We start from the raw sequence: 27379 nt of genomic DNA, 5'->3' as shown, positions 1-27379 counted from the left end.
AAGCACCTCAATGGTCTGATGTGCAGCTGTATGAGCTGCTAATGTGGTGTATCTGTCAGATACTACTGGGGCTTCAGATTGTAACAGCAAGAATAAGTATATTTTCCCCAATGGTGACAAATACAAGTTTACTGACACTGCTCAAATGCTAACAGCAAAGCCAGTGATACTGAATAACCAGACAGAAATACCTGAATTATTTAGTAGACAGTGCAGAAGCACTGAACAAGCCAAAGCATGATTTGACCAAGAAACAAATGAGGAAAAAAACCCCAAACAGCTATTAGTTTTCCATTGAAGAGAAGAAGCTGCTGACTGCAGGATTAAGACAGCAGCCACGGCAGAGAGGAGGGTGTGACTGCACGGCCGAGGGCAGTGACAAGCAGCACTGCTGCTTTTTGGGAGCAAACCACTACATTGACTGAGCCACAACGCGACACAACATCCACAGACTTTCTTCTTCTTTCGGACAATCCTTCTGAACCACTACCCAAAAAACCAAAGTACTCCTTTATCAGTATCAGGGAAGAAGGGGAAGGGAGAATGCACATTTCAACCATTCCTTTTAATAATCCTGTAGAGAGAATCCTGACCAACTGATCACAGCTAACATTTCTTCAAAGAGAATATTTCTTCCTCATTTAACTTACAAAACTCTGTCTCCTGCAAATGACATTTTATTTATAGCAGTGGTATTTGCTGTATAACTGATTGGGGAAGGCTGTAAATGAGCATCATTGCATATATATGGAAAACAATGATAAAGCAGTCATCAAAAAGCTACCGAAGATTTAAATATTCAAATAAGGCGATCTGCATAACCCCCACCTGAATTTTAATTTTGCAGAACTTATTTCATAGCTTTGTGTATACACAGTCTGTGCAAGCTATTTCTTTTCCACAGAAAAATGGCACCTTGCACTTTAAGAAGTGTCCACAAATTCCCAGAGTCATATTAATTTAAATTCTTGGAGTGAAAGTAAAGGAAGCTTTGCCGTAGAAGGACAGGTTATTTTTTACAAGGTCTAAGTGCTCAAGGCAAGAAGGCAAATGTGAAGACACTGATGAGCCACAGTAAGGTTATGGTGGCAGTGAACTGCATCAAGGCTCCTCACCTGTCAAGCAAAACAAGATTATAACTTGTAGCTCCCTAAAATGCAAGCTGTCAAAATGGGAAGGAGAGGAAAACGGTGCCGCAGAGGTACAGAGGATCAGACATCACAGGAAACCAGCCTTCACATTGCAGCAAGGATTTCCAAAGGAGAAAGAGGACCAACTTGTGGAGGACCCCACAAAGAACGGGCTTGTACCAAGCAGGTTGAAATGATGTATTCACAAACTGGAAGGCTAAAGTTATACCTGTGAGACCACTCCACAAAGCTCTGGACCTGGTATTACTAAGCAAGCACATTAGTTTTTTTTAAAAAGACCACAAACGGTGCTCTTGCAGCCTTGCAGAGCAATGCAGTACTGAAGGCCAGAACATAAAAAAACATACATTTGCACCTCATACGCTGCAAAGGCATAACGGGCAAGGGAGATCGGGAGCTTTTCTTGTTCAAACCTTACTTTGAAATCTTGAGCAAGGCCGATTCTGAGCAGTTTTTCTTGCCAGACCACGGGATTTCAAACATTCTCTTCTGCATGTGCTCATTTAGTGGTACTAGTTACTTTTTCAACATTTTTGATTGTGGAGAATGACTACTGCTTTGGAAAGAGCATCGTTTCATCCTTAGTGCTGCTCAGATTCAAAAGTGGGAATACCAGAATATTCCTCAGACAAGAAAAAGAGCATTTTTAGCACCACCCAATTCCCCGACCACAGAAGTATTATATCATATATATTGAAAGAAGCATCATGCCTGAAAGCTTAAATTTGATGAGAAAAGCCTCAAGGAGGACAGGGTGTTAGGCTCTCTCCCATGGTGTACACAAAACTGGGGAGAGGGGGAGACAGAGAAGGAAGAGGGAAAACAGGGGTCAGTAAAAGCAAACACTGCAATGTTGTCTTACAGATCACAGAAACAAAAAGCAAAAGAAAGAATAAGCACCTAGAAAATATTCAGTTGCTTCAGAAACAAAATTTTCTCTTATAAACATAAACTAGTTGCTCCAGAGATTTCCATGAAGGAGTTGGGGACCAAGCAAATTGAACGCTTTAGGCAAAAGACTTGGTAATTTATTTTACTGACCTACAACACACTGCTGTAGCAGATCTCTTCTACATTTAAAATTCCTGCCCTACAAGGCCCATGTACTGGCACTTCAGGGTGAGAGTGAACACTTCCTAGATCTAAAGTATGTAGGGAAAGAATAAAATCAAATAAGGTTGCCTATACATTTCATTCTGTGAAACTCCTCACAAAAACAAAGAGCAAACAAAAAAACTCCTGCTCTTCCCCACACAATAGCCACCCCCAGGTCCACCCACCCAGTTCCTTATGTAGCAGCTTTTCTTCACTTCAGCCAAACAAATCCATCACTACCTCTGCAATGTGAAAAAAGGCTCCGAGACCAACATCCCAAAGAGCTTATTTCTTGCATCCATGAACTCTACAGCATTCATTACTACAACAAACACTGTAAATATTTCTCACAGCCTCCTAAACCATCAGCTTTGAATGGTTTTTACTGTAATATCTTTAACTTTCCACACTCTTGTCTTTACTACATGATGGTACAAAACCCTACACATGCTGCTACTGAGATTACTGCATTATTTAAATAACAACCGAGTAAAATTTTCATTGACGTTAATTACAAGTTGGTTCATTAGTATGTCAGCGACTGTGATAAAATTCAGTTACTGAGAAGAAAAAAAAATAAAATCTACTGGCTGTTCCTGGCCCAAATTGGTTGTACGCATCGTGGCTTTATGCTGGCTTAGGGCAACCCACGAGGCTGGGGACGTGGCTCAGCACGATTCATGCTTTCAGCTCTCGAGCACTGGCACTCAAAAAGGACAGCTTCTGAAGTGGAGAAAACAGGAAAAGAACAGGAGAGGGAGTCTGCCTCTTAGAAATCGGCATGAGAGAGAACACTGAAATAAATGTAAATTTTTCAGAGCTGTCCTTTTCTCCTATTTCAGTCTAGCACTCACTTTCAGATGAAGGTGAAACGGAGACTTTAGAATATCAGCGCATAAAGGGCAGCAAAATTGCAGAGCTGTCTCATGCTTCTGACTCAAACTGCCCCGACACAATCAGGGTAGAGACTCAGTAACTGCTTTGTTCACCTCTGTATCTGGATTCAGTGAAGTAAGAGTGGACATCATCCCGACCCGGGTGTGCACCATGAAAAATCTTTCACCTGCACCATGCCTCCACAAACACGCAAGCCATAACCAAAGTGCTAACAGCTAATGTCCAAATAAGTTCTTGCCTCAGTGTGTGCTATGACAATCTCTGATGTTACAGGAAGGGGAGGAGCCTGGAAGAAAAGGTCAGGCTTTCCTTAAGAATGACAGCTCCTCAGAGCTCAGCCTCAACATGGAATGAAGAAAAGCATCTCAAAAAGGTGTTTGCTTTTAGACTGTTTTTAAAAGACTTGAGAGCATTCTGCACAACTTGGCTACAGTTCCATACATAACTAAACCAGAATAAGACTGCACTGCTCCCAGAAAGGCAGCTCCACATCTACTCATTCATCCGTACCACACACTAAACTGGAGCAAAATCACGAAGCAAAGCTGGACAGGAGACTGTGTCTAGGCTAAAAATCCCTGTTTATGAGATTTATAAGAAACCACTACTCCCTTCATCTTCCCAGTCAGGTACAGCGCTCAATTCTAGCAGCAAAGATGAATGAGATTTCATAACTTCAGTTATTTATAAACCTTTTAGTGACACATCATCCTGGCTTTCATACAATGTGCATCGATTCTGCGATCTGTTACGGCAATAACACCTGTTTTGCATGGTACAGTACGATGGAACAAAGGCTCCATTCTGATGGAGTCATGAGAAATACTTAAGCATAGGCCAGTAACTACAGAGCGCGGAGTAACAAAATGTTTGCTTTCTTCATTTGCATGAACTCCCAAAAGTTCTTAACCAGGAACTTACTTGCAATACCAGCACCTGAAGCAGCATGGCACATAGCTCAGTGCCCCTGGTTTTGCTGAGAAGGGATGTGCAGCAGAGACTTCAACACGAGCTTGTTCTGCAGCCACTAAGCAGTTTTCAGGTGGTTGCCACCGAGCACTACAGCAGACCGGCAGTGTCCTGCAAGCACCCGCATTTTGTACATCTCTCCCTGCATCATGGCAAGAGAAGCCATGGGCAGGCAGTATACACTTAGTCAGACTGACTTCGCCGATCAATGCAATTGGACGAGCTACACAGTTGCTTTTATTAAGTTCTGAAGTGCAAAACAGCAGCCTGAATCATACCTTCAGGTTAACTGCACTTCCAGCAATGACTGATTTCGGTAAGCACCAGTCCCACATAATGTTCAGGAAGCCCTGAAACCTTTTTTTCCCCCTTCTAATTGTTTGGTCTCAGCAGCAACGCTTTCCACCTGCCAGAGTGTATGTTGAGCAACTTCTCACTGCCACCTAGCAGCGGTCTTCCCCCTCTTCCTTCCCACCCACTAGCTCTACCAATTATAGGTGGTGGACTGAAGAGAACATCAGTACTGTTACAGATAGCTTTAGGAGATTGACACACCACAGTCTTCAAAATCAAAAAAAACAGTTCACAACCAGTGCACGGGAAGTCAGTCTTGTTAAATATGTTAAATGTTGGTATTTAACAAGCTCTACATATTCAATCATTGTACAGTCACACACGCAAAGTTGAGCTGTTTTAGTTAAATTATATTTAAGTTCTTATAACGATAAAATTCCACTGTGCACTTTTACTTTTTAATCCAAGAACTTGTAGAAATGGGAGACATCCACTTATGGAAGGAATCTCCTTAGGGCTGGTTCTGATGAGAGAACCACTATGCCCACATCATGTGAAACAAGCACAGCCATGCAGGAGTTTGCATTTATCAACTAAGTTGTATCATTATGCATTTAACTTGTATATTAGATAAGCTGTCCTTGATAAGCTAAAAAGTAAAGAAAACTTATCAATTGGGAAAAGATCCATGGGAAACACAAGCACTCATACAGCAACAACAAATAAATAAATGAGAAGTTCTATACATATATGATGCTTACCTCTTCTTCCTCTTTTTTTACTGACAAACACTTGGAGGGTTATGCCTATCAGCATTCACTAGTACTTCATTAATTGCTCCTGACCAGTTTCCCATTCAGTGCTGAACCTGACATGACCTTATCTATGCTGGTGTTTAAAGTACCTGCAACTGTACCGAACATTCAGGCATATTATATAAACTAACTTAACCAGCATAAATAATGTGGCTTGCACATCATTATGAGTACTCTTTCCATATTACAATCTGAGAAAGGAATCCCTCTATTCATTCCTTTGGGTGACGAGAAGATGCAGTTAAGCTACAGCAGTACTCTCCACGTGCATCCTTTATCAATTAATGGAAGGCCGGGCATATGGTGTACTTCATCGTTTTAGTTTGCCAAGAAAGCCGACAGGCAGACTAACAGTTAATAAAATAAGCATCTATTATTGCACTAACACTGAACTTGCATACTTTAGAGAAGACTGAAGCTATTTTACTCGACAGCAGCTGTGTTTACACTATAGCACAGTCTGGTACCTCCGAAACTAAAGTGAACTTATATCTGACAGTAACTATGCTGGTTCCAAGGGAAAAAAACCCAAAAACCTGTCAAGAGGAGAAACATACTTCAGCTTCTTGTGTTAAATGAAAATTTTTACTTCAGCTGCTTTTAAAGGTACCACAACTTCATTTACCATGGACCAGGAATACAAACTGAAACCAAAATATAGTGAAAACAGTTGTTTCATTTGTACAGTAGCATCATATGAAAATTCATCTGAGCTCACCAGATCAAAATTTTCCCTTCTCCCCCAGCAAGGTACACAAATATATTTTAATCAATATGAGAGCCAGTTTACAGTTTAGACTCTGAGTCACATCCATCAGTCACTGTCAAGAACAGAGCGCCTGTCCTCTAAAGGTTTCTTCAGATGAAAAAACCCCAAACAGTCCATTGTTGAGATAATTCAGTGTTACTTTTTATTGGGTTGGGCTTGGTGCATATCTTCCTTTCTCGTCTTTGCACTTGCTGAACACAATGGGAAATAATACTTCATCTAGAACTATCAAAAGCTTTGGACATCCATTCTGTATGATGCAGTCAGCTGGACCAGATCTGTGGAGCTGATTACTCAGGAAAGGAAAAATCTACTTGCTTTTACCTGAAACCCACAGTATATGGTATGTTGAAGATGCCAGAATCATCACAACAGGACCACCACATCAGTAAGCCCCTAACTGAGGAATGCCATCAACCTTTAAGCATCATCTGTGAGAGCCTTCTGCTCTGGGTAAGCAGAAAAAACATTTGGTAAACTATAGCGCTGGCACGGACGACAGCAATCAGTGCTTCGAATTTGTGAAGCCATACAGCAGCCGCAGCCAGGCTGCCTCCCGGCTCCTGGCACAAACAGCACCAGTCGTACAACCTGAGAAAACCAACCATTCTTCAGCCTGGCCATTTCACTCATTGCTCAAGATAAAAAAGATAAAGTTGTTTTGTGGGTTTTACTTCACATTTCTTCTTGCACAACCAATCTTTTATTTTAATTAAGGCTTATTCCATTTGGTTTATGGTGCCAGATCTGGTTTGGACTGGAGAATGATGATTTCTCCTGAGTTTAGAGTAACACAGGTAGAACAGATCTAAAGAGCAGTAAATTATGAGTTCAAAGGTCTACTGCCCAGCCTAGGAAGATAGACCGCTGCTCTAGAAAGCAGCAAGACCATGGCTGCCTCTATCTGCAGCCAAGCTCTAGAGATGGGAGCGTGACAGTCCATCTTTCCTGCAGCGTGCTGCTTTCCTAGCAATATTCCCTAAAAGCAAGGCAATGAAACCACACAGCGTATCAGCCAGTTCGTCTGCTTTGTCTTGGCTTTTTTCTTACCCAGGAGAAAAGACAAAAATAATACAAATTAGAAAGCTTCGAGAGAAAGTGTTGCATCTAAATACAGAGACAGGGATGCAATCCTCCCTCCCAGGCAGGAGCCAATGCAGTGAGAAAAGTGAAGAAATTTGGAACTTACCAGCTTTTTTCTCAGGCTGGCTGTTTCCAGGTAGTTCCACCACCTGCAGATATGTAGGTGAGGTTGATCAGAAAAGCTTTCCCAAAAAGCTACTGCCTTCCTAGGAGGCAGCTGGGGATTAAAGAAGTTAGAGCCAAATGCTGCTCAGGACTAAGTTAAAATTCAGAGCCGCTCTTAAGTCACCTGACCTCCCTGCTCCCGAGTCGAGTTCATTATTTTTACCACAAACACAAATAAAATGGAGCAAGTAGTGGCAATGTCATGAATCTAATGCCATCAACGTCTGAGTGTGCCTGTGACCAGCTTTCATTTAGCTGATCCACAAGCCACAGTATGATGAAGAGCAGTCAGGTGGTTACATCCAGCACTACCACAGAACTGCTCAGCAGACGTAAAATCTTCTCATTCTTTTAATCCAAATTGCTAAAAGTGTAATGAGTTCTGGTTTTAGTTGTCACTAACACATACAACTTAGATTAGCTTAGCAATACTGCATGATATTGGGCATGTTCTTGATCTGAGTAAACCACACACTGTCTGGCTGCCTCTGCTCTCAGTATGCCTTCTTATAACACAAACCCCCAAGTTAATTTTTCCATAGCTGGTGCATTTACAGTCAGTTAAGACAGCGAGATCACATCATAAACATCTATTACCAAGAATTCACAACTACTCAAAAGGCAGGTAGTAAATGACAGTGTCTTTTAGAAACATCCCTTTGATCTTAAAGAAATGCCTATCAAAACAAAAATCCCAATTCTGTTACAGTGATTTTTAGTCATCACTCTAGCACAGCTGTATCGCTTTGCTATCAAGAGACTGTGGGCAGAGGACACACAAAATTAGTTTCAAAAATTTATAGCAGCACTGACATTAAAGACAATAAAAGCAATAGGAATAAATAAAGCAGGAGTTAAATTAAATGCCATGAGGGCTTATTAATTTATAATATAACTACATTAATCCACTATCAGTATCTAAAGAAAAACTACTGAAATCAAATGCTCTTGGGGAGTTGTTAAGAGGAAATGAGAAATTGGGGTTTACTCTTCACTGCCACTTCACTGTTTTAGCAATATGGGATTCCAGGCTCGCACACCAGATCTTCTGTTTTAAACAGTAAAGCTGAAAATAACTTCCTACTTTAACAGCATGTACTTTTTCTCCTCCGATGCACCAAGCTAAAGACTTAATATGGGAGTGTTGTCTACAGCCAGCAAAACAACATCTGGCAGCTTTCCGAGCATCCCACTTGAAGTGACTCTGCACGACATACTGGAAAGCTGCAAAATAAGTCAGATCATCTGGTGGCAGACCTGGGTAATGCCCCAGGTACAATCAGAGTCTTCACATCAAATTTCTACTTACTAGAGACTCAGACTATTATTGTAAATCGCTGAACAACTGTATCAGATGTCCCAAGAGAGGACAGGTGCCTCCTGCTCATCTGTATTGTACTTGTACTTCCCAACAGCCTTTTTCTTCTAACACAAATAAAAAATGAAGAATTCGGCTCAGGTGTGCAAGGTCACAATGCTATCGTAATTTGCAGTACCAACTTTTTACTAAAAGAAGGGTATTCTTGCAAAGAAGCACTAAGAGAGATTTTTGAATGGGGAAGCTAAAAGAGGTTAAAATCATTTTAAAAGTGCCTCCACCTAGAGGGCGGACTCCCATAACCAGAGCTAATCCATACAGGCCACTTCAGCCACAAACTAAAGGAGACCTCTCAAGAGAAGCCCAGGAGCACGGCATCGTAACTATGAAATGTCACACAGGAAATCAAAATTCAATCAAAAATTGGAGGAACTGCAGCTCTTGGGTTGGTCAAAACAGTCAGATTTCAGCACAGTTTAAAGCATGTGGAATATGTCAGCACTTCTGAGAAATCCCACTATAGTTATTCATACTGCATCTTCCTTATTCAAAATTTCTACCCAATTTTTCTACGTGATCTCCAGGGAGCACAGCAAGTTCTGACTGCCACCTCAGTTGTTCAAATGTATTAAGTGATAAACCTTAAAACATTTATTAAATTATTAAAACACATTTCTCAACAGCTTTGCCTTAAATATAAGATTAAATGAAAAGCTAGATCTTGGGTCTCATCTGCTCAATACAGTATCATTCAACCTTTTATATATATAATGACATCAGAGAAATAATAATAAAAATTTAGGAGGAGAACCAGACACCATCAGAAGAACAGGAAACCTCATGGTTAGGGAGAAACCGTAATCAAGTAAAGGGAAAACAGAGATTTTGCACAGCATACAGGTTTCTGCACACTAATACAGTCATGGTCAAGTAGCTGAAAAGGCCACCTGACATGTTTATGTTGAGAAAGCTGGATGGCTCAAGGGATTTGCAAAACATTAAAGCTCACCTAGGAACTGGTCCACAGTTTGATCAGCCTAAGTATCTTGCATGTACACTTTATGCAGGTTAAGAATACCCCCTGCTGTTGCAGCTGAAGTGCACGGTAAGCAAGGGTGAGCAGAGATAAGAAGTAAGAGGAAACACGTTACTAAACCAGTTTTGACAGAGAAAACAGAGCATGTGAAGAAGCTCTGGGCTGCCAGCATGATGGCAGCTACACCTGGAAAGTCAAAAACTATTGATGTGATGTCTGTAAACCAGCTTAAACCTCTTAACCAGAAGAGGCAAACATGTTCGCTGCAATTACTACATACATCTAACAAGGACTGAAAAGCTGCAACAGCTGAAACCAAGAGTTTTTCTTAACTTTTTTCTTTTTTTTTGTCCTCAGAAGGAAGTTTGTTACGGAAAGACTCCAAGCAACAAAAGACCTGGCGGGTAATGGGAATGGATCATTACATTTTGTGCATTATGTGCACATTAAATGATGGGCTGTTCCATTCCAGATTTTCTCACTTTGGCATACTGTTATTTCTGGGACACAAGATTCCCCAACACAGCCCTGACAAGCAGAGATACAGCCGGCGTCCTTCCATGAACTAGTCCCTCCCCTTCCTCTGATCAAGATTCAAAGTCTTTCTTCCACCCACTACATTCACTGTGACACTCTTCATCTTTTGCCCCAAAGCATACTGATAGCATGAATGAGCAAACACGAACTCTCTAATTTTCCTCATGTCACTCTGCAATAATTTTAAAGGGTTCTTGTATTTGGGTAGATACAATCTTGTTTCTGTTCTAACACAATATTCCATTTCAATTTTTAAAACCTGATAGGCAACCCACAAAAACCCAGAAGGCACATTTACACCTCTTATCTACTGCAACTCTGAACTAATGTTACTGCAAACGTGTTATTTTCATGACAGGACAAATGGTTTCAGCCTTTTTTTATTCATACAATGTCTGCAAAGGCTTTGTCATTTTGCAGGGAAGAGGGTGGTAAGAGGATAAAAAGGTAAACCTGCAAAGGTTTGGTTTTCCAATGTTAAATTTTATCTATCTAGCAAAATTGTAGTGTCTACATCGATGGGAAGAGTTTTAGCCCAAGCTCATTCTGCTTTTTAGATAAGAGTTAACAAACAGATAATGAAAAATTATCAGAGAATGTTAGTTATCACTGCAGCTTCCTATAGAGGACTGTCAAAACTAGCTTTTTATGCTTAAAACCATTTATAATACCGGATTATTTGGATGAAATCAGGTTAAGGAACAGCCACACTTGAAGTCTTAGTGACTGATGTAAGGGAACAACAATACAGAGAAGTTTAAATAAAACTCCAGTTACAATAATCTTGCTAAAAGTTATTCATTTACAATTGATTGGTTATTGAAGGGAACAGGATAACAAGTCCTAATGATCAGCTCTATTAGCTTACCTGCAGCCAAATTAAGCCAATAATTTTACAGTTTAAATTTTTTCTTTTTTTTTTTTAGTTTTTCAAATCACAGGCCACCCTTCCTCAAGTTTTTCAGGTGGATGAACTAAAACTAGGCTCTCTTTCCATTAAATAACTTCCACTTGCTTCTCTGAAGCAAACTTTAGACAACAGGTAAAGAGAAATACCGTGTACGTTTAGGGACCCTATGTAACTTCGTATTAGTAGTATATGAAATAATTCAGCCTGTTGGCAGAGAAGATATTTTATGACCAAGTCAATGAAGGGAGCCATCTCAAATGTACATCTACAGCCTGCAAACACATATGTTCATGCCTCGTTACAGAACAACCTTAATGATTCAGAAAAAACCCGAAACAACTGCTGAAAGCAAGTGTCGGCAGCCGTATATCCCCAGAATTGCAGTGGCAATAATAACTGGGCTTCAGAGTTAACAAACCACTGTCAAAAGTGGGAAGATACAAACATGCGCAAAAGGTAAGAGTGTTGGTACCTTAGGTTTTTCTGTAAAAATACCTAAAGTGGAAATCGTAGAAATGGTAAACTGCTGTTGTAGGGGAATGGAGAGTCACCAGTGAGCATGTACGACTGCCTTGTATTTAATCTGCTCTGTAGGTCACTCTACACCACTTTGGCACCTACAGCACGTGAAAATGTTAAGTCTGTAACTTTTTTTATGAGGAAGCATCAGAAACATATAGAATACATTTGTACAATATGATAGTACTCTATAGCAACATCCCAAGCTATTATGATGATCCACAAAGATTTTAAACATTCAGCATTACCTATGAGACTTGATAAAAACTCAGGGAGTTTGTTGTGTATTTTATTTTTAGAAGTCTCTACCTTCCCCTTGCTGTGGTTCTCTGCCAATACTCAAATTTCTTCCTAAGATATTTCATTAAATACATGGAAGTCACTCTTACAGCCTTCAAGACCCAAATATTTGCACTCCAGTTCCACCATTAATTCAATCCATCCCAAAAGTTGGTTTAGCCACCATTAAGACTTTCCCCCCAACCCCAGCTCCTTTCCCCTGCAACAGCATCACACTGCCAACAACTAATTATCAAACCCATTGTAAATGAAGTTCCTCAAAGGACTACAGTCACTTAAAGGCATTTAAAAGCTACTGTGAAACTTTCAATGCAAGACATGTATTTGGGAAATGCCAGTTTCAAACTGAAGCCTGGGACTTCTCTGTCTGACACTAGCCACCAGGAAACATCCTCAGGGAAGAATCTGAGTCACACACGAGTACTTCAATTCATGAAAAATGCTACTAAGGTTCCTCCACTTGTATTTCCTACCAGAACAGGAGAAAACAAGCATGTTCATCTCACAGAGACAGGTTTTTCTGTGACTTTTTCTGAAAGGACTGTGCCTTTTTAATAGATTCAAAATGCAAATGCACTGGTTGCAAACTGATTCCAGGAACCTGTTCATCAGAGCAGTGTGATTACACACTTGCTTTCTGTAGCTGAAAAGTATAGCTGCTTTTAGTTTCTAATTGCATATTTTTTAATTACTAGTTTTATCAAAGGAACTAAACTGACAACACAAGCCATTTTTACAAAAGCAGACAAGCAGGCTACCAGGTATACCTGGTAAAAGATTACAGGAGTGAAGAATGTTTTTTGACTAAGAAAAGCCATTACAAAATTTGCGTTTTTTTTTTTTACATTAAGTTCACTCAATATAAGCAGCAAGCTTTCTATAAACTTACACACAGTACCTGAGCAGAAACCAAGATATGCACATCCAACTACTACAAGAAATTGGCATTCTTTGCAATTCACAAAAAATTTCTCTGTGGAGAAATTTTTTGTAAGAAATAACTCATGAAATAATAGTACTATATATTTTATCAAGCTATCAGTCTAACATATTAAATAAGCCAAGGAAACTGTAATACTTAACTCCAGAGTACTGGGAAAGAGATGGGTTTTTCAACGGTATTAAGAGCATGAGAAGAGCATTCAAAAGACATTGTGAAACCTCTTGACTGTGACGTTCATGTTTAATCCTGATTTCTACAGTCACCTTCATTTTTCTTTTGCCAGCTCCCTCCCACCTTTCCTTCCCCACAGCTTCTTCCTCTCCATCAATCAGACATCATCCATGTTTGTGAAATCAAACCAGCTGCAGTTCCTGAAGGAATGAGGTCCGAAAGAGGGACAGCCTGTCAACTTCAATTACTCGTGCACGCCTACAGATACTCATTTCCTACACAGAGCTGTGGTGAGCAGGTCAGTGTGTGTATGTACAGCTTCACCCCACTAGATGGAATCAGAATATTTTTATCATAAAAGCCAGTCCTGATAATGAAATGCTTCTAGCTCCAGCCAGGAAATGCTTCACTAGAGAGATGCGTGCTCTAACCCAACTCCTGCCATTAGCACAAGGCTAAGCAGCTAATGAGCAGAGAAACAATGATGCAGAGCAGATGTGTATTTACTATAACACAACATCAGCATTTATCACAAATCTCTAAAGAGATTTTTCAAGTTTCCAGATTAATGCAGACCTCAGGCCATATATCCTATCAAAGGTTTTAGGTACCAACGTTGATCCCTTCAATGGAAGCTGGACTCCACTCTGAGAATCAGGGTCCAAACTACTAAACTCTGGGAAGCAACCACTGGTGTCAATGTAACAGGAGAGGACAATCTGTCCTGGTGTTGCCTTTGGTTTCTTCTGCTGCCTGAAGCACTCATTCTCTGTCTGCTAGGACAACTGCCTTTAGCGTGAGAAAAAAGCAGAAGCAGTACTTTGGTTTTGGCTTGGTTTTGTTTGTTTGTTTTTAAGAAAGATTAGCTAGCTGTAAAGGAAAACTCTCCATCAACCTGCCCATAAGTACAATGCTTGCGTGAAATCACGCTACCCATTACACCAACAGACGTCATCCTTTTCACAGCCTCTCAAAGTGTTTCCCCTAGGAAACTAAATCAATAATCTTAAGCAACAGCAACTGCACACACAAAGCAGACTGCTTTAAGTATAACATGAAAAAGGACTGTTCATGTTGGTTTTAGGATTATGTGTTTTAATTACACCCCTTCACCCTCCTTCTTGCTTTGTAATTGAATTTTCTTTTATCTTTAGAAGGCTAACTTTATTCATAAGAGACTGTGAATGGCAGAGTTCAATTCTTTCACTGCAGAGTCCTGAGATCTCCCACTGCTTTCCAAGATTTCATTCACATTTTGCTTTAAAAGGGTTCCAGTTCAGACTAGCAAATATGTTTTTAATGGAAATAAATGTATATCTAAAGGAAGGACATTATAATGATAATGAAAAAAAATTTCCTTTTGTATCTGAAGGGATCCCAGAAATATCAATGTCTCAAGCTCCATCACAAGGGCTTTGAAAAATTCTATTGAACCAGTAGATGTTTACAGGACACACTTTTGTATAGGCTATTTGAAATTACTGACAGGTTTGGGTACCATAAGTTGTTCTTCATTCTACCTGTAAGATCCAACAAATCTCACAAAGACAAGCTAGCTTCAATACACTGCCATTGTGTCACTAACATGCTCTCCTGACTGATGCCCCTACACTTAACGTTTCGTATGTGAAAAGAAAATCCTTTTCCTGCTAGAATTACTTACAGTGCAGAACTTGGCCACTATTGCAGTTCCACTGCCAGCACATCTCTTATGTCCAAGCAGCAATAATAACAGGCTAAAAGCACAGAAATACGGTTACTTCTCACCTTACAGACTGAATTACTTAATATGTTTCAGGTGTTAAAGCAGCACCCAAGCCCTTCCTGTTAAGTGCGTAAGTTAAGTTTCATAACAGGCCGTGAAAACACTTCAGAGCAACACGACTTTAAATGTGGCATTTTAAGTCTAGAAAACTGAGAAAAACATAGACACTGGGCTGGCTGTAAAGCCAGTATACATATTGGTAGATTGATTAATTCTGAGACTCTTCAGGCGCCAACATAAATAATCTTCAAAAGTCCCTGCATTTGATCTTGGAACATCTTCAACCAACCATGATCTTCAAACCTTCTGATGGGGAGCCAAACAGCCACCTATTTTCACTGTGACTTGTGAACTGTTTCTGCATTATTCAGTGAAATGCTGTTTTAACTTGCTAAAGCTCCATCTGAATCACTACTAAGACTACTACTCTTTGCACGTACAAACTGTGATGGCAAAACACAGCTTTCCCCCATATCTTTTCCTCCTAAATGGAATTACAGTATTATGAGCTGTGCTAAATCATGGAAGCCTCTCTCTCCAGGCAATGCCACAAAAATATGGCCTTGTCTTTTGTTATTGCTCATTAACTGACATACTTCCTTCCCATTCTGCCCTTTAAAAAGTACTGAAAGCTTAAAAAAAAAAGGGGGAAAAAAGAATAAAAAGAGTAAAATAATAATAATAAAAGACAACAGCTTTCAACGGTAAAAATTTCAAATCACAAGAACATTAACAGACCTAAAGGCCTAAGAATAGTGACAGCACAGGGTTTTAGAGAAGAGCTCACAGTAAGTGATGATGTTCTTATTACCCCAGCATGAGGAGTGGTAAAATTACAGGAAAATCTGTTCTCATTTTAAGATTTTTTTTGCACTTCTGTTCATACAGAGAGAAAAACAAGACTTGAGCCTAAGGGCTCAAAAGACAGAGTGCAACTGAAAAAAGATTCCTCTATTTTTAGGAGAACTATTTCAAAGCTTGATCCTGACAACACTGGAATATTTACGCTGTCATAAAGAGCATTTTCAATTCCCCCCCCCCATTGAATTATTTTTGCAGCCCCATCCCTGCAAAGTTCAGTGTATATGTTTTCAGGCATTACTCTGCTGGCACATGCAAGCTTATTTCTAATGTTAACATATAAATATGAAAGAGAGATAATATTCTTCTATTCAAGTTCCATTTCAACTTTGGAATCAATAGTTGTGATTATTAAACCAGAATTTTAATTTTATAGCAGGATGTAATAAAAACAGTGCCTCAGAAAAATCAAAGGATATCCTTGTCCTGAAAACACTTCCTAAAAAGTTCTTTTATGAAGTCTCCTAGATCTTATTCCCCTAAGTCAATATTCTGCATCTAAATGTATGCCCATGGAAGTTCTTAAGAGCTAAAACCCCCAGAAATACCTGTATGTATTATAATCATGTGCTTCTGCTGTGAGATTCAATTTTAAATACACTCTTGATTAAATGGAAAAGAAAACTGTTTGCTTGGTTGTGTTTAAGAAACATCTCTGCTGACAGCCCAAGTCTGTTTTGATTTGCTCCGTATAGATATGGAGCTGCTAGGAAAACATTAAGCAGAAAGTGCAGTGTTGGATGTAAATTACACCATCTCACACTTAAGTGCTGCCCTCAGCTGCAACTGGAAACTGCACAGACAAGCACTGCCATGATCACTTCTAGGTGTAACAAGAATGTAAAAAAATGAATTATCAGATCTCTATGCAAAACAAGCCCATAAATTGAGTGAAGAACTGGCCTAGAAAAAAATACTCCCTAAAAGCTTTCCAAAGCTGAGGTCAACACCTCTGCAGTATCTTAACTTTAATTCTTGTAAGGTACTTTGTTAGCCCTTATGGTTACAAAAATAGTCTTCTAAACACACAAGATTAAAAGCTTGTTCTTCTATACCAGGGCTGTGCACACCCAGGAGAAGCAAATGGCCACAAAATGAACAGAAAACTGCTGAGGTACAGAGAAATAATGAATGGCTTTTTCAAAAGAGCCGACAGAGAAACACTCATTAAAAGCACAATGAAATCACTTTTCTGGCTTCTTGATTCAACAATCTCCAACGCACTTATTACCTTATACAGAAGTAATTCATGTGCAATATAATTCCTTTGGACTGTGGTAAATTCGCATATAGTATGGATTAAATGCAAAATCCATGTTCTCTTGTGCACATCACACAGGTGTGAGACACAGGGAACTCCACAAAGCACCATAAAAGGAGACTGACCTTACCCCTTTCATCTAGGCTAGGGATGTTCGTTTTGCCACTTTCCAAACTGGTGACACGTTTACACCACAGCAGCTATGCAGGCTTGGTGGCTGTGTGGAAGCCTGGAATACTCATCTGAATTAACAGCATTTTACAAACTTCAGAACCTGGGAAGTTCAGAATAGGATTTTTTAAATGTTGAAAACACCAGCATTAAACTCCATACCACATGTTGCACAGCAGATCCAGTCAAAGATAACTTCATTAAATTAATTCATCAAATAACTTATCAAGAAGTAAGTTTTACTAAGGGTGTGACACAAGCTGGATATTAAGGGCAAACACTAGTTTAATTGTCACCTCAGGTGAGATGGTGGTCAAAAACTAACAGCAAACCATAAGAAGTTGTATCAGCATTTCTAGTTTATACATCCTCCATCCTCACAATGAAAACTTCCTTAAATTAAAAAAGAATTGTGCACTGTAAGTGCTAAGAAGTGCCAGTTTAAGGGTCTTTTGTATATGGCAATATTTTTTCAGTATTAATGTTGCTATAAGGATGCAATTTAGTTTTACTCAATTTAATTTCCCCCCCCTCCCCTGCAAAATACCTCCATGAGTGTCCAAAGGCCAACAAGGACAGAAGCTGTGGCCACCTAAATTTAAAGGCCAGCACCTCACGCACAGCTCCCCTGAGCAACCAACACACCGCTTCCCATGCCCTCTGACTGCAAGCCTAGTACAGAAATACCTCCTCGAAACAGATCAGACCAGTGCACAATGTTCAGGTTTCAACTGTGGGAAGCTCTGAGCACCATTAATTCCCATTCAGTGTCTTCAACACAAGTAAAGGAGAGCAAACATCATGCAAGCTTTGTGTCTACAGACACAGTACCATCTTTCCAGGACTTACTGTTTGTCCACAGAGGCTTAAATAATTTTGGAGCATTTTCTGGAAGATTATCTCATACTTTAAAGGCTGGTTATAAAGACAGGAAGTAATGATAGAAATAAAAAATTATTTTTCAGTGTGAAAGGAGTACTAGTGAGTCTGTACGGAGTCCTGCTTTTCAAGAGAAGCACACAAATATGAAATAGGTGCAAAGTTTTAAGATGATACAGAACTATTTTAAGAGATGAAAAATAAATGTTCTTTACTAAGAACAGGAGAATAATAGAAGATGAAATTCAAGGCAGGATAATAAGACATAGAAAAAGAAATAACCTCACCTATACAATGAGATCTAAATTAGCTACTGCAACTCAGGATTTTGAAATTTTAATGACTAATTCTCTTGGTGCATCAATTCCCTACTCATTAAGAGCCCCAGGGAGTGGAGAAGAAAACAGAAAACATTGTGTCACAATTCTAGAAATCCAGAGCAACTTGAGACAAAACATGCAGTGCTGGTGTCAAATGGCCATGGCAAGACTAGAAGGTGCACAAAAAAGGTGTCAAAGATCAGAGGTCTGAAATACTTCTATACTAACAGACTGATGTGTCATTCGGTTTTACAGGAAAGTTAAGAAACACCTGCAGCCAGAAAGAGCAGTCCTGCCCAGTCCAGCTCGGCACACACACAGAAGCTGTGGATAGGCTTCAGCATCTCTGTACAACAAAATTGGTTCCTTCTCTGAGCTGAACAGTGCACCCACGGAAGATCACAACAGAGATGTGTAAAATCAAAACTAGCATGAAAATGAAGAATAAGGAAAGGTTATTCACTATTTCTTCTACCACTAGAACCAGAAAACACAAACTGAGCACCTTTTCACATTGCACATAATTAAACTGTAGATTCATAACCATAGGAAGTTGTGGATTCAGAAGGGATTAGACAAACTAACAGAGAATAACAGGTCAAATGATGGGTTCCTACGCAGCCGTGTCACTGACTGCGAGAAGGATCATGCTCTACTTCACCGTTTCTTATCCTCATTTCAAAAGGTTTCTGAGGTGTGACACGGGATCAGGTGTCCTACTGATCTGACGCATTATGGCAATTTTTATGCTTGTCATAACTTAAGCAAGACTTGAGGTCGCTCTTTCTCCAGCAACAGAGAGAAACTTCTCAGCCACCTCCAACACCTAGCATGCTGGTACTGCTCTTTCAAATCCCACCGCTAATGTAGAATCTCAGAAGAGTTGATTTGATACACTGAAATGGATTTTGCCATGCTGTTCGTGGATAAGACAGATTTCTCCCTTCTGGGCAGATACTAAAGAAACTGTACACTATTAGTCTTTGAAATCCAAAATACACTGCTTGTTTCAGAGACTCTTCCAGTCTGACCATTGTAACCACCATATAACCCATGTTTCTGATAAGATACTTCTTTAGAAACATCAATGCTGCTATTTTCCAATAAAGGTGCCTCCAGCAGTTGATAGACAGTTGTTATATTGTTTTGTAACATTATTTATCACTCACATTTGCATATAAGAATGATCAAGCCTGACAAAGCGTATTTTAATGTAATTATCTACATAACAGCACAAAAGAAAAGCATTTCTATAAATTGCTTTAAATAAAAGCATATTGAACTATGTAATAATGCAATTTCTCAATAACCTAAAAATCGTTCCCAGTAAGATTCCACCACTGTTTGGAAACAAAGCATAAATGCAAACGATTAAACCAGAATATTTCAATTAAAAAAACCAACCTAGCTTTACTATAAAAAGGTAATTTCTGTATTTCTTATTGCATAATCATAAGAATTATAATTTATGTCAAGTTGCTTTTAACTGGAAATTAGACTCCAGTTAGAAATAAAAAATTTCATTTTACTTAGCTAAGTAATATTCTTACCTTAAAAGCATATACAGAGAAAACAAAGAAAACAGTATTTTGTTTTTCAGTTTACTACAGATATAAAGTAAGCAATGTTAACTGCAATTAAGGAAGTTTTATTTTCTTGTCATTTATCCTTCCAGCTGTTATGCTCCTGTCTTTTGTACCAAGACTGGAAGAAGAAGGGGCAATCTTCCCTGATTTTTCAGTTTCCATACATTCTCTCTTACTTACGTTAGCTGAACTGGTTGAAAAACCAAACCCAACCAAACTAACTGTTGGACACACTCCCTCTACACTTGCAGCAAGGGTAGAATTATCTAGAACTGGCTTATTATCACCATAAACTCTGGATTCATATACTTAGCCAAGCCACTCCTCTAAATACACTGGTTTTCATTAAGACGAGTGACAAAACACATGCTTGAATTTCCTACAGAGTAAGTTCAAAAAGTAGGATTTGGCCACAACAGCAATAGGAATTCAAAATTCAGCTCCTTCCCCCTCCTCCAAAACTATTTAAAAAGTTAAACAAATAAGACATAAAACAGTCACCTCAAAAAGCAGAGTTTTGCTCTTGGCCACTGGATTAAAAAGCCTTGCTGCTAACTTGATTAAGTCTTATTTTGTAAATAAAGGAGAAAAAACTTCCCTGAAAGAGAGGAAGATTTTCATATGCCTGTGCCCACAGCCACATTTGTTTAGAAGGAGTTGATTAGTTCCGTTCAATTGGCCAATTAGTGCTATATATGTAACACTTCTGACTGATCCTGCACTTTCATTATTTCTTAGGGCCATTAGTTTAACCCTCATGGTAACACTTTAAAGAGCAATGAACAGAGTTAATCCTGGAAGGAACCACTGCCTTCTTCAATGATTTCTCTTTTAGGTTGTGCATTATATGAGTTCTGCTGGCCAAACTGCAAGAAAACATCCCATGTTTTCACCCTGCCTGTCTGCTAGGCATTTCCTACCATTCTGTTCTTTAAGAATTTTGTTGTACACGTTTACATTAAAACACCACTTGAACAGTGTAGTACTTAACACATGAATGGGGTTATATTTGGAACTTGACATTAGGAAAAAATAAATACTAACACATATATGAGAGAGAAAGACTGTGTAGATAACACATACACCCGTCAGGCTTCAATAGCATTTCTCAGCATTGGCGTAGAAACACCACAGCTTTTTCAGCACCGCATCCTCATTCTTGGAGCAAAGCTAATGGGCACCGAGGCCAATGGTGGCCTCCTTTCAATAGAAGATGCTTTGAGAGAAAGATACTTACAAAAAACTCACCCTAGTTTCAGACAGGGCTTTACAGTATAATGTAGTTTCACAGTCCTCAGATTTAAAATACTTTTAATGTTATTTCAAGACAACTTTCTTTTTTTAAACCCGAGGCCATGGCTCCCCATGCACAGAGCAAAGAGCATGCTCGAGCTGCAAACATGCACATTGCTATGATTCCTGAGGAGCTGGGTATTCCTCAATGTGTTTACTTCAGTCAAGCTACAAAAAGAAAAAACATATCCCAAATAAAATCTTAAGCATATATATTCTCACAGGTCAAGAGACCAAGAAAGAGATAAGAAATGACAAGGCATCGCTTACTCCAGTACGGAGAGGCAAGACACCCACAGAACTCTCAGAGCCATTTGTAATAAATGTGCACCCAGCATCAGAGGGGGAAGTGCCTTCACTTCCTGACTTGATCAGTTTCTTCTGGAAACAATGACAAATCTGAAGGTGCTATTTATGGCTTTCTCTCACCCATCCCCAGAAGAAATAGACTACAGCCTCTACATATATCAAGACGGAGTTCACCTTCTCCAATCCACTTGATATCTACTTCAATATCACTGCTCCAGTCCCTTACATCCTTGAAAAAGCTTAAGTGACAAACAGCAAAACCTTGCAGAGCTCACCACCACCACCATTACTTTCAACCAATGACCCAATTCAGCAAGACAGAGCACCTCTTGAGATATGCTGAGAGCCCTTGACTCCAATCAGCCAAAATGTGAGAGGAGGTCACTCAGCCCTGCATAGTTTACTCTTCGAGAAAAAAAATAAATAAAATCCAAGATGCATCTCTTCGCTCTCATCAGTACTCTCAGAGAATCTCAAAGCTGGTTTAATAGCTGCATCATTTTTAGATAACATCAAATTCCACGGGTCTCCTTCCCAACTCATCTGTTTGAAGGAAGAGATCATTTCTATAGCGAACACGAGTGTCCTCAAGTGTAACAGCAAATAAACCAGTGCAAATGAAGTGCCACAGCAATAAAAACAACCACCTTGAAAACCAGTAAGCTGCTGCTCAGGGTGACTCTAGGGATAATAACCACATTTTAAATGTCTACATAATCTGAAAAAATTGTTAAAATTACTTCTGTACATAGCAACTCACCTGAACTGTAGGTAAACACCTGCAATCAGTCCACCTGCCAAATCCGAATGGGTGAAAAAAGCCAAAACAAAACACACATGGCTCCCACCTACTTTAAGTGAAGGAAAAACTCCTATTTGAGCATTGTTTACAGGAAGTAATCCGTGCAGCAAAAAGCCAGTGTCATTTAAGGCTGCTCTGTCTTATTAAAAAAAGCCAGCCTGAAAGAGCAGAAATCCTAGTATGGGAGTTCAGGCATCTACAGAAGAGATGGCTATTCTACTACAAACATTAATGAAGTCTTCTTACTTTTGGTTTTAATGTTATTGCTTACCTGGTTTTCTTAAGACACAAGGCTCATTTGATTAATCTGAAATGTCTGCATGTACACAGCTTTCTGTCTGTCCTCTCCTGACTCTTCATTACACCCAGTCAACAAAATATGACAGACAGGCAGGGGTCTCAATGGTATTAAGATCCTACAAGTATTGTACTTGGGTGCCTATTTTCACAAGGAAAAGGAATCTAAACATCCATGTCTCCATTGAAAGAAAGGACTAATGCAGGTACCACAGAAAATCCAGAAGAGGAAAGAAAGGAAAAAGAGGAGGGGGAGACAGAGGAAGAAAGAGCACTTGGGACTCGGACTTCCTTGGTCCTGCGGCTCCCAGGCCTTGTTTGCTTGCACAATTCCTAGCAAACCCCTCCTCCAGAGGTGTCTGTGGGTGATAATCCAGTACTACTAGAACAAACAAAGCAGAAAGCTACCCCTAAGATTTACCACTTTCCATCTTCAGAGTGTTTTTTAAAGCATTCATCTAGAACTCTGTAACTACTACGCAGCTTTGCATTAGTTAAAACACACCAACTTCCCAGAGATGTGGAGAGTTACCTGGGGAGTCCCAACTAACAGGCAGAATAACTTGTTCCAGCCTAAGCTCACCCCCTCCTTTCTCATAGGGGAACATTTTAAACAGGCAAACAAGCGATTCCCCTAAGAGATGCCCTATTAAGAATGCAGAATAGAATTCATGTTGTAATACCTCAATTCTACACACTAGCCTTTGCTAAGAACACTAAAAAAATACAATCTCACCCACAAAATAAAATAATGACAACAACAATAATAATAATTCTTCCATGATCACCACCAATTCACAAAGGTCGTCAGCAAAGTCCAGGAAAAGGAAGGAAAAATCAGCATGGATACAGAGTGAACACAAATGCGTATGTCTGTCTTACACACACTAAGTATTACTTAAAAAAAATAATATTCTATACCCTTAGAACCAAAACCATTTAAAAATCAAATAAGCAGTAACACCTCAGTGCTTCCTTCATAGGCTTTATCAATGTAAAAAAACTTGAGCAGTAGAAAGGACTATGGATTAAAGTTAGAAAATATATATTTACATATATATAAACATATATATATATAAATATAAAATATATAGTTACATAAAAAACAGCATTACACTGATGACATGGCTTTTAAAATAATAAGATATTAATATATAATTAAGGTTTAAATTTACTCTCATTTCCAGCTTTTGCTAACTTCGAAAATGCAAACTGCTAAATCTCGCTTTCAGGATCTTGCACACTAACACAACATTTGCCTTCAGGACAATTTCATCAAGCATCTGAATCAAAACAAAACAAAAGAAAAAAATCAACTCCCACCCCCTTACTTTATCCCCTGACTTTTAAAATAAGAAAGTAATTGTAAGAGGGGAAAACAAAACAAACCAAACCTAAAAGCTTTAGACAACACCCACTTCAAGTTTAAAGTATGACCTAAAAACTGATACCCACTTCCCAAAAGCAGGAGGAAATGGGCTGAGTCAAGTCCACTACCAGCAGCAACACTGATGCTCAAAGCTACCAAAACAAAGAAAGACAACACAATAAAGTCTGCTAATCTTCGAGCAAGATGAGTCAGATGGACAGCACAAAAGAAAGATGTTATAGTTCCAGAACACATTTGTAACTTACACAGGCTACAGGGTTTTAAATCAATGACCAATCTGCAAGATATACAAATGCACACTAAAATGTCAAGAATCCAGATCTGAAGACTACTCCTAACACTAAAATCGCCATGTTAATATGGGAACAACTGATGTAATAAAAGCCCTGTGTTTTTAGGTATTGAAAGTAGTTCTCTACAAAATGCCTCTTACTAAACACACCCCAGTTTTCAATTTCTCCTTCGCTTAAAGGACAAGTTAGTGAACTTAAGATGAGTGTTCATGTAATTAAGTTGCCATGTGTCTAAAGTGCATCACTTGTAGGACAACTACTTAAGTCAAGCCAGTGCAAAGTGACCGTATAGATGTCTGTGTCGTCACATGGTGATCTGCCATGGCCAAACTTCACAAATGGAAGCATAGTCAATGATGTTATAAGTGATTTCCAACAACAAATCCAGTGGATTCAAAAAGTAAGCATGACAGAAAGGCAAAGGTCTACAGCTGTCATTGGTCTGCCATGAAACGACAACAAAGAAACCCTGCAACGTGTTACCAAAACATATCATGACAAAAGTATTTTCGCAATGCTCTTTAACATCTTCCCCACAAGACAGCGAAAGGGTTCTCAGAATATAAAGATTACACCATGCAAACTATACCAGTCATTAACATGTCACCTTACACTTAACCCACCTTTCTTTTCCACACAGCAATTGCTTAGGAGATTTGCCAGGTTTAAGAATCAGCTAATTCAATACCAACAAATTAATAGTAGAAGGGGAAAAAAAGCTGCAAAGGAAAAACCATACAGATCAATAACTACTAAGTCCTGCCACTGTTTCTCAGCCATCTATCTTGCACTGCTGTCTCCTGTGGAGAACGTGTGTGCCAGCTTTAACACAACAGGATACTTAAGTCTTCCAATGTAACTGCCCAGCAGAGACATACAGAAAACCATCCCCCCAACACTTCCAAGTCTTAGGTATACAAATGATAAAAAAAAAAAAAAAAAAGGTACAGTGAGATCTATCCTTTTATTTTGTTGTCCGTCTTGTGCAGAAGCATCTTCCCGTTTTTCCACTAGCATAGGTTCTGGGTAGAACTAGATTTCATTCTCATCCTTCAATCACAGCAACAACTCCAAACCAAAAGAGGAAATGGCTGGATGGAAGGCAGGAAGCCCACTAAGTCTTCTTCCTAGAGATAATCTTTTAGATAGGCAGATGCTTTTTTACTCTTTTTTTTTTTTTTTTTAATTGTAAAATCCATTTCAGTAGTACCTACCACACAGGAAACCTACTTTTTTGCTTAACTGATATATTTTCATCTTGCTGTTGATTTACTCTGCCCAAAAAGCTGGCTATTTTGAAGCAGCAGTCACACCGACCTTAGCCAGATCACCAATCCATCCTGCTGGGTGCTGCAGACGCTAGAAGTTACAGCCTCCACTCCAGTAAGGGCAAGACTATTTCCTATCAACAACTTTTTCCCATCAGATGCTTCTGACCAGTTCATATACATAGCAAACCTCAAGCAAGCTGCAAAACAATGGTATTTCTGAAGTTACAAGACCGGTTATCATTTTCTCCAGTGTGACTTCTGCACGGTGCACCTTATATTCTGCCTCACAAAGATGTTTGCTATGGTAACCTCTTGGGCTACCGACAGCAGCCAGCTCCCGTGAAGGAAGCAACAGCAAAGAAACAGCAAGGTAGGCCCTTTCTTTAGCTGTAAAACCTCTCCCACCAGAATTCTGCTGTCAGAGCAGGCAAAACTGACAGACGTAAAGGTTACCACGTAAAAACGTTTAATAACGGCAACAAGTTTCTCCAAAGTAGGTAAAATTGTCCAGCTAAAGCCAACATGTGACTGTGAAATGGGCATTGCTGGCTTATTTCTAGAATAAATACAGGCCTTGTGGAACTGCGATAGCGCACGTAGTTAAAAATTCACAATTAACTGCCCGCGTTGTTTTTCTTCTCTTTTCATTATTTCCACTGTGGAGGGGGGCGGGGGGGGGGGGGGGGGGGGAAGGGGGGAGCCCTAGTAACAAGTTTGCGAAAGCCACAGACGGAAAACTTGCACAGCCCCCCCCATGCGGGCATCCCGCCCTCCCGCTCCCAGCCGGCGCTGCCGGGCGGGAGCCCTCCGGCAGCCGCGGCCCCGGCGCCCGGTCCTCCCCGGCCCGAAGTTGGCGTCCCGGGGCATCGCCGCCACCTCGGCGGGCGCCCCGGCACTGTCACCGGCGGCGGATTTACGACTTCAGGTGCTGAGACGGCGGGCAGCGCAGACCGACTCCCCGAGAGACAAAGGCTCTCGCCCGCCGGAGCGCCGCCGGGCGCGGGGACGCCGGAGGTGCGGAGCGGCGGCGGCGGGCGCGGCGCGCATACAATGCCCGGCCCCGCGGCAGCGCAGGCCCCGCAGCGCGGGCGGCGGCGCTGCGGGAGAGCCGGCGGCGCGGCCGCGGAGGCGGTGCCCGCCCCTCTCCCCCCACACCCACCCACCCAGAACGGGAGGCGAAGAGCCGCCCGCTGACGGGCCACTTGACGGGGAGCGACGCCAACCGCTGCCCTGGGCGGGACGCGCGCCGCGCCGAACGAAGCACGGCCGCGCCCGGCGGGGGTGCGGAGCTGAGCGGAGCGGGGTTTAAAGGTCCCCTTCCACCGCCATTTTGAGGGGGAGGGGGGCGAGCGAGAGGCGCTCGGTGGGCTCGGCCCCCCGCGGGCGTGGGCAAGGACCCGCCGCGCCGGGGCGGAGGCGCGGCGCGCACAAAGTTCCCGCGGGGGCCGGGCGGGCGGCGGGGTCCGGGCGCGTCCCCGGGCGGGCGCCCCCCCGGCGGGGCGCGGGGCCGGCTCGGAGGGGCAACTTCGGCCCGAGCGCCGCGGGACGCTGCGGGCCGGGGCGCCGCGGGCCCCTAGCGGGCGCGCGCAGAGTTGCGCGCGGGCAGTTGCGCGGCGGCGGCCGGCCAGCCCCGCGCATCGCGCCTCAGCGCGGGCGAAGGCGCGCGCCCCCCCGCTGCCGCCGCCGCCTCCCCGCCGCGCTCCGCCTGCCTCTTCCCCCCCCTCCCCTCCCCTCCCCTCCTCCTCTCCTCCTCCTCCTCCTCCTCCTCCCTCGCCGCCTTTTTCCCGCATCCAAACTTCGAGAGCCCGGAAAAACCCTCCGGGCCCCGCGCCCCGCCGGCAAAACGCCGCCAACAGCTGCGCGCGGGGCCGCTCCGCCCGCGCGCGAGCGCCGCCGCCGCCCGCCTCAC

General features: G+C 41.2%; 2 protein-coding genes across 2 annotated transcripts in view; both read right to left on the bottom strand.

Annotated features, from left to right (window-relative positions):
- SFMBT1 (Scm like with four mbt domains 1) overlaps positions 1 to 27379 on the bottom strand; it is an 89635-nt gene that overhangs the window by 52154 nt on the left and 10102 nt on the right. The window lies entirely within an intron of this gene.
- On the bottom strand, positions 7193 to 27369 carry LOC308063393 (uncharacterized protein). The gene is made up of 2 exons (XM_080386318.1): positions 25517 to 27369; positions 7193 to 7222 (listed from the first exon to the last, which is right to left on the bottom strand). Exon 1 carries the CDS (start codon positions 27258 to 27260, stop codon positions 26118 to 26120), a length of 1143 nt encoding a protein of 380 aa, XP_080242444.1. The 5' UTR covers positions 27261 to 27369; the 3' UTR covers positions 7193 to 7222; positions 25517 to 26117.

Source organism: Falco punctatus (assembly GCF_963210335.1).
Source record: "Falco punctatus genome assembly, chromosome: 4".
In the NCBI taxonomy this organism is placed as follows: Eukaryota; Metazoa; Chordata; class Aves; order Falconiformes; family Falconidae; genus Falco; species Falco punctatus.
The sequence above is the reverse complement of the archived record's forward strand: the minus strand, read 5'-3'. Positions and strand labels throughout refer to the sequence as shown.

Excerpts from the sequence above, each read along its gene's own strand:
- LOC308063393 (XM_080386318.1), bottom strand. The coding sequence starts at position 27,260 with ATGCGGGAAAAAGGCGGCGAGGGAGGAGGAGGAGGAGGAGGAGGAGAG.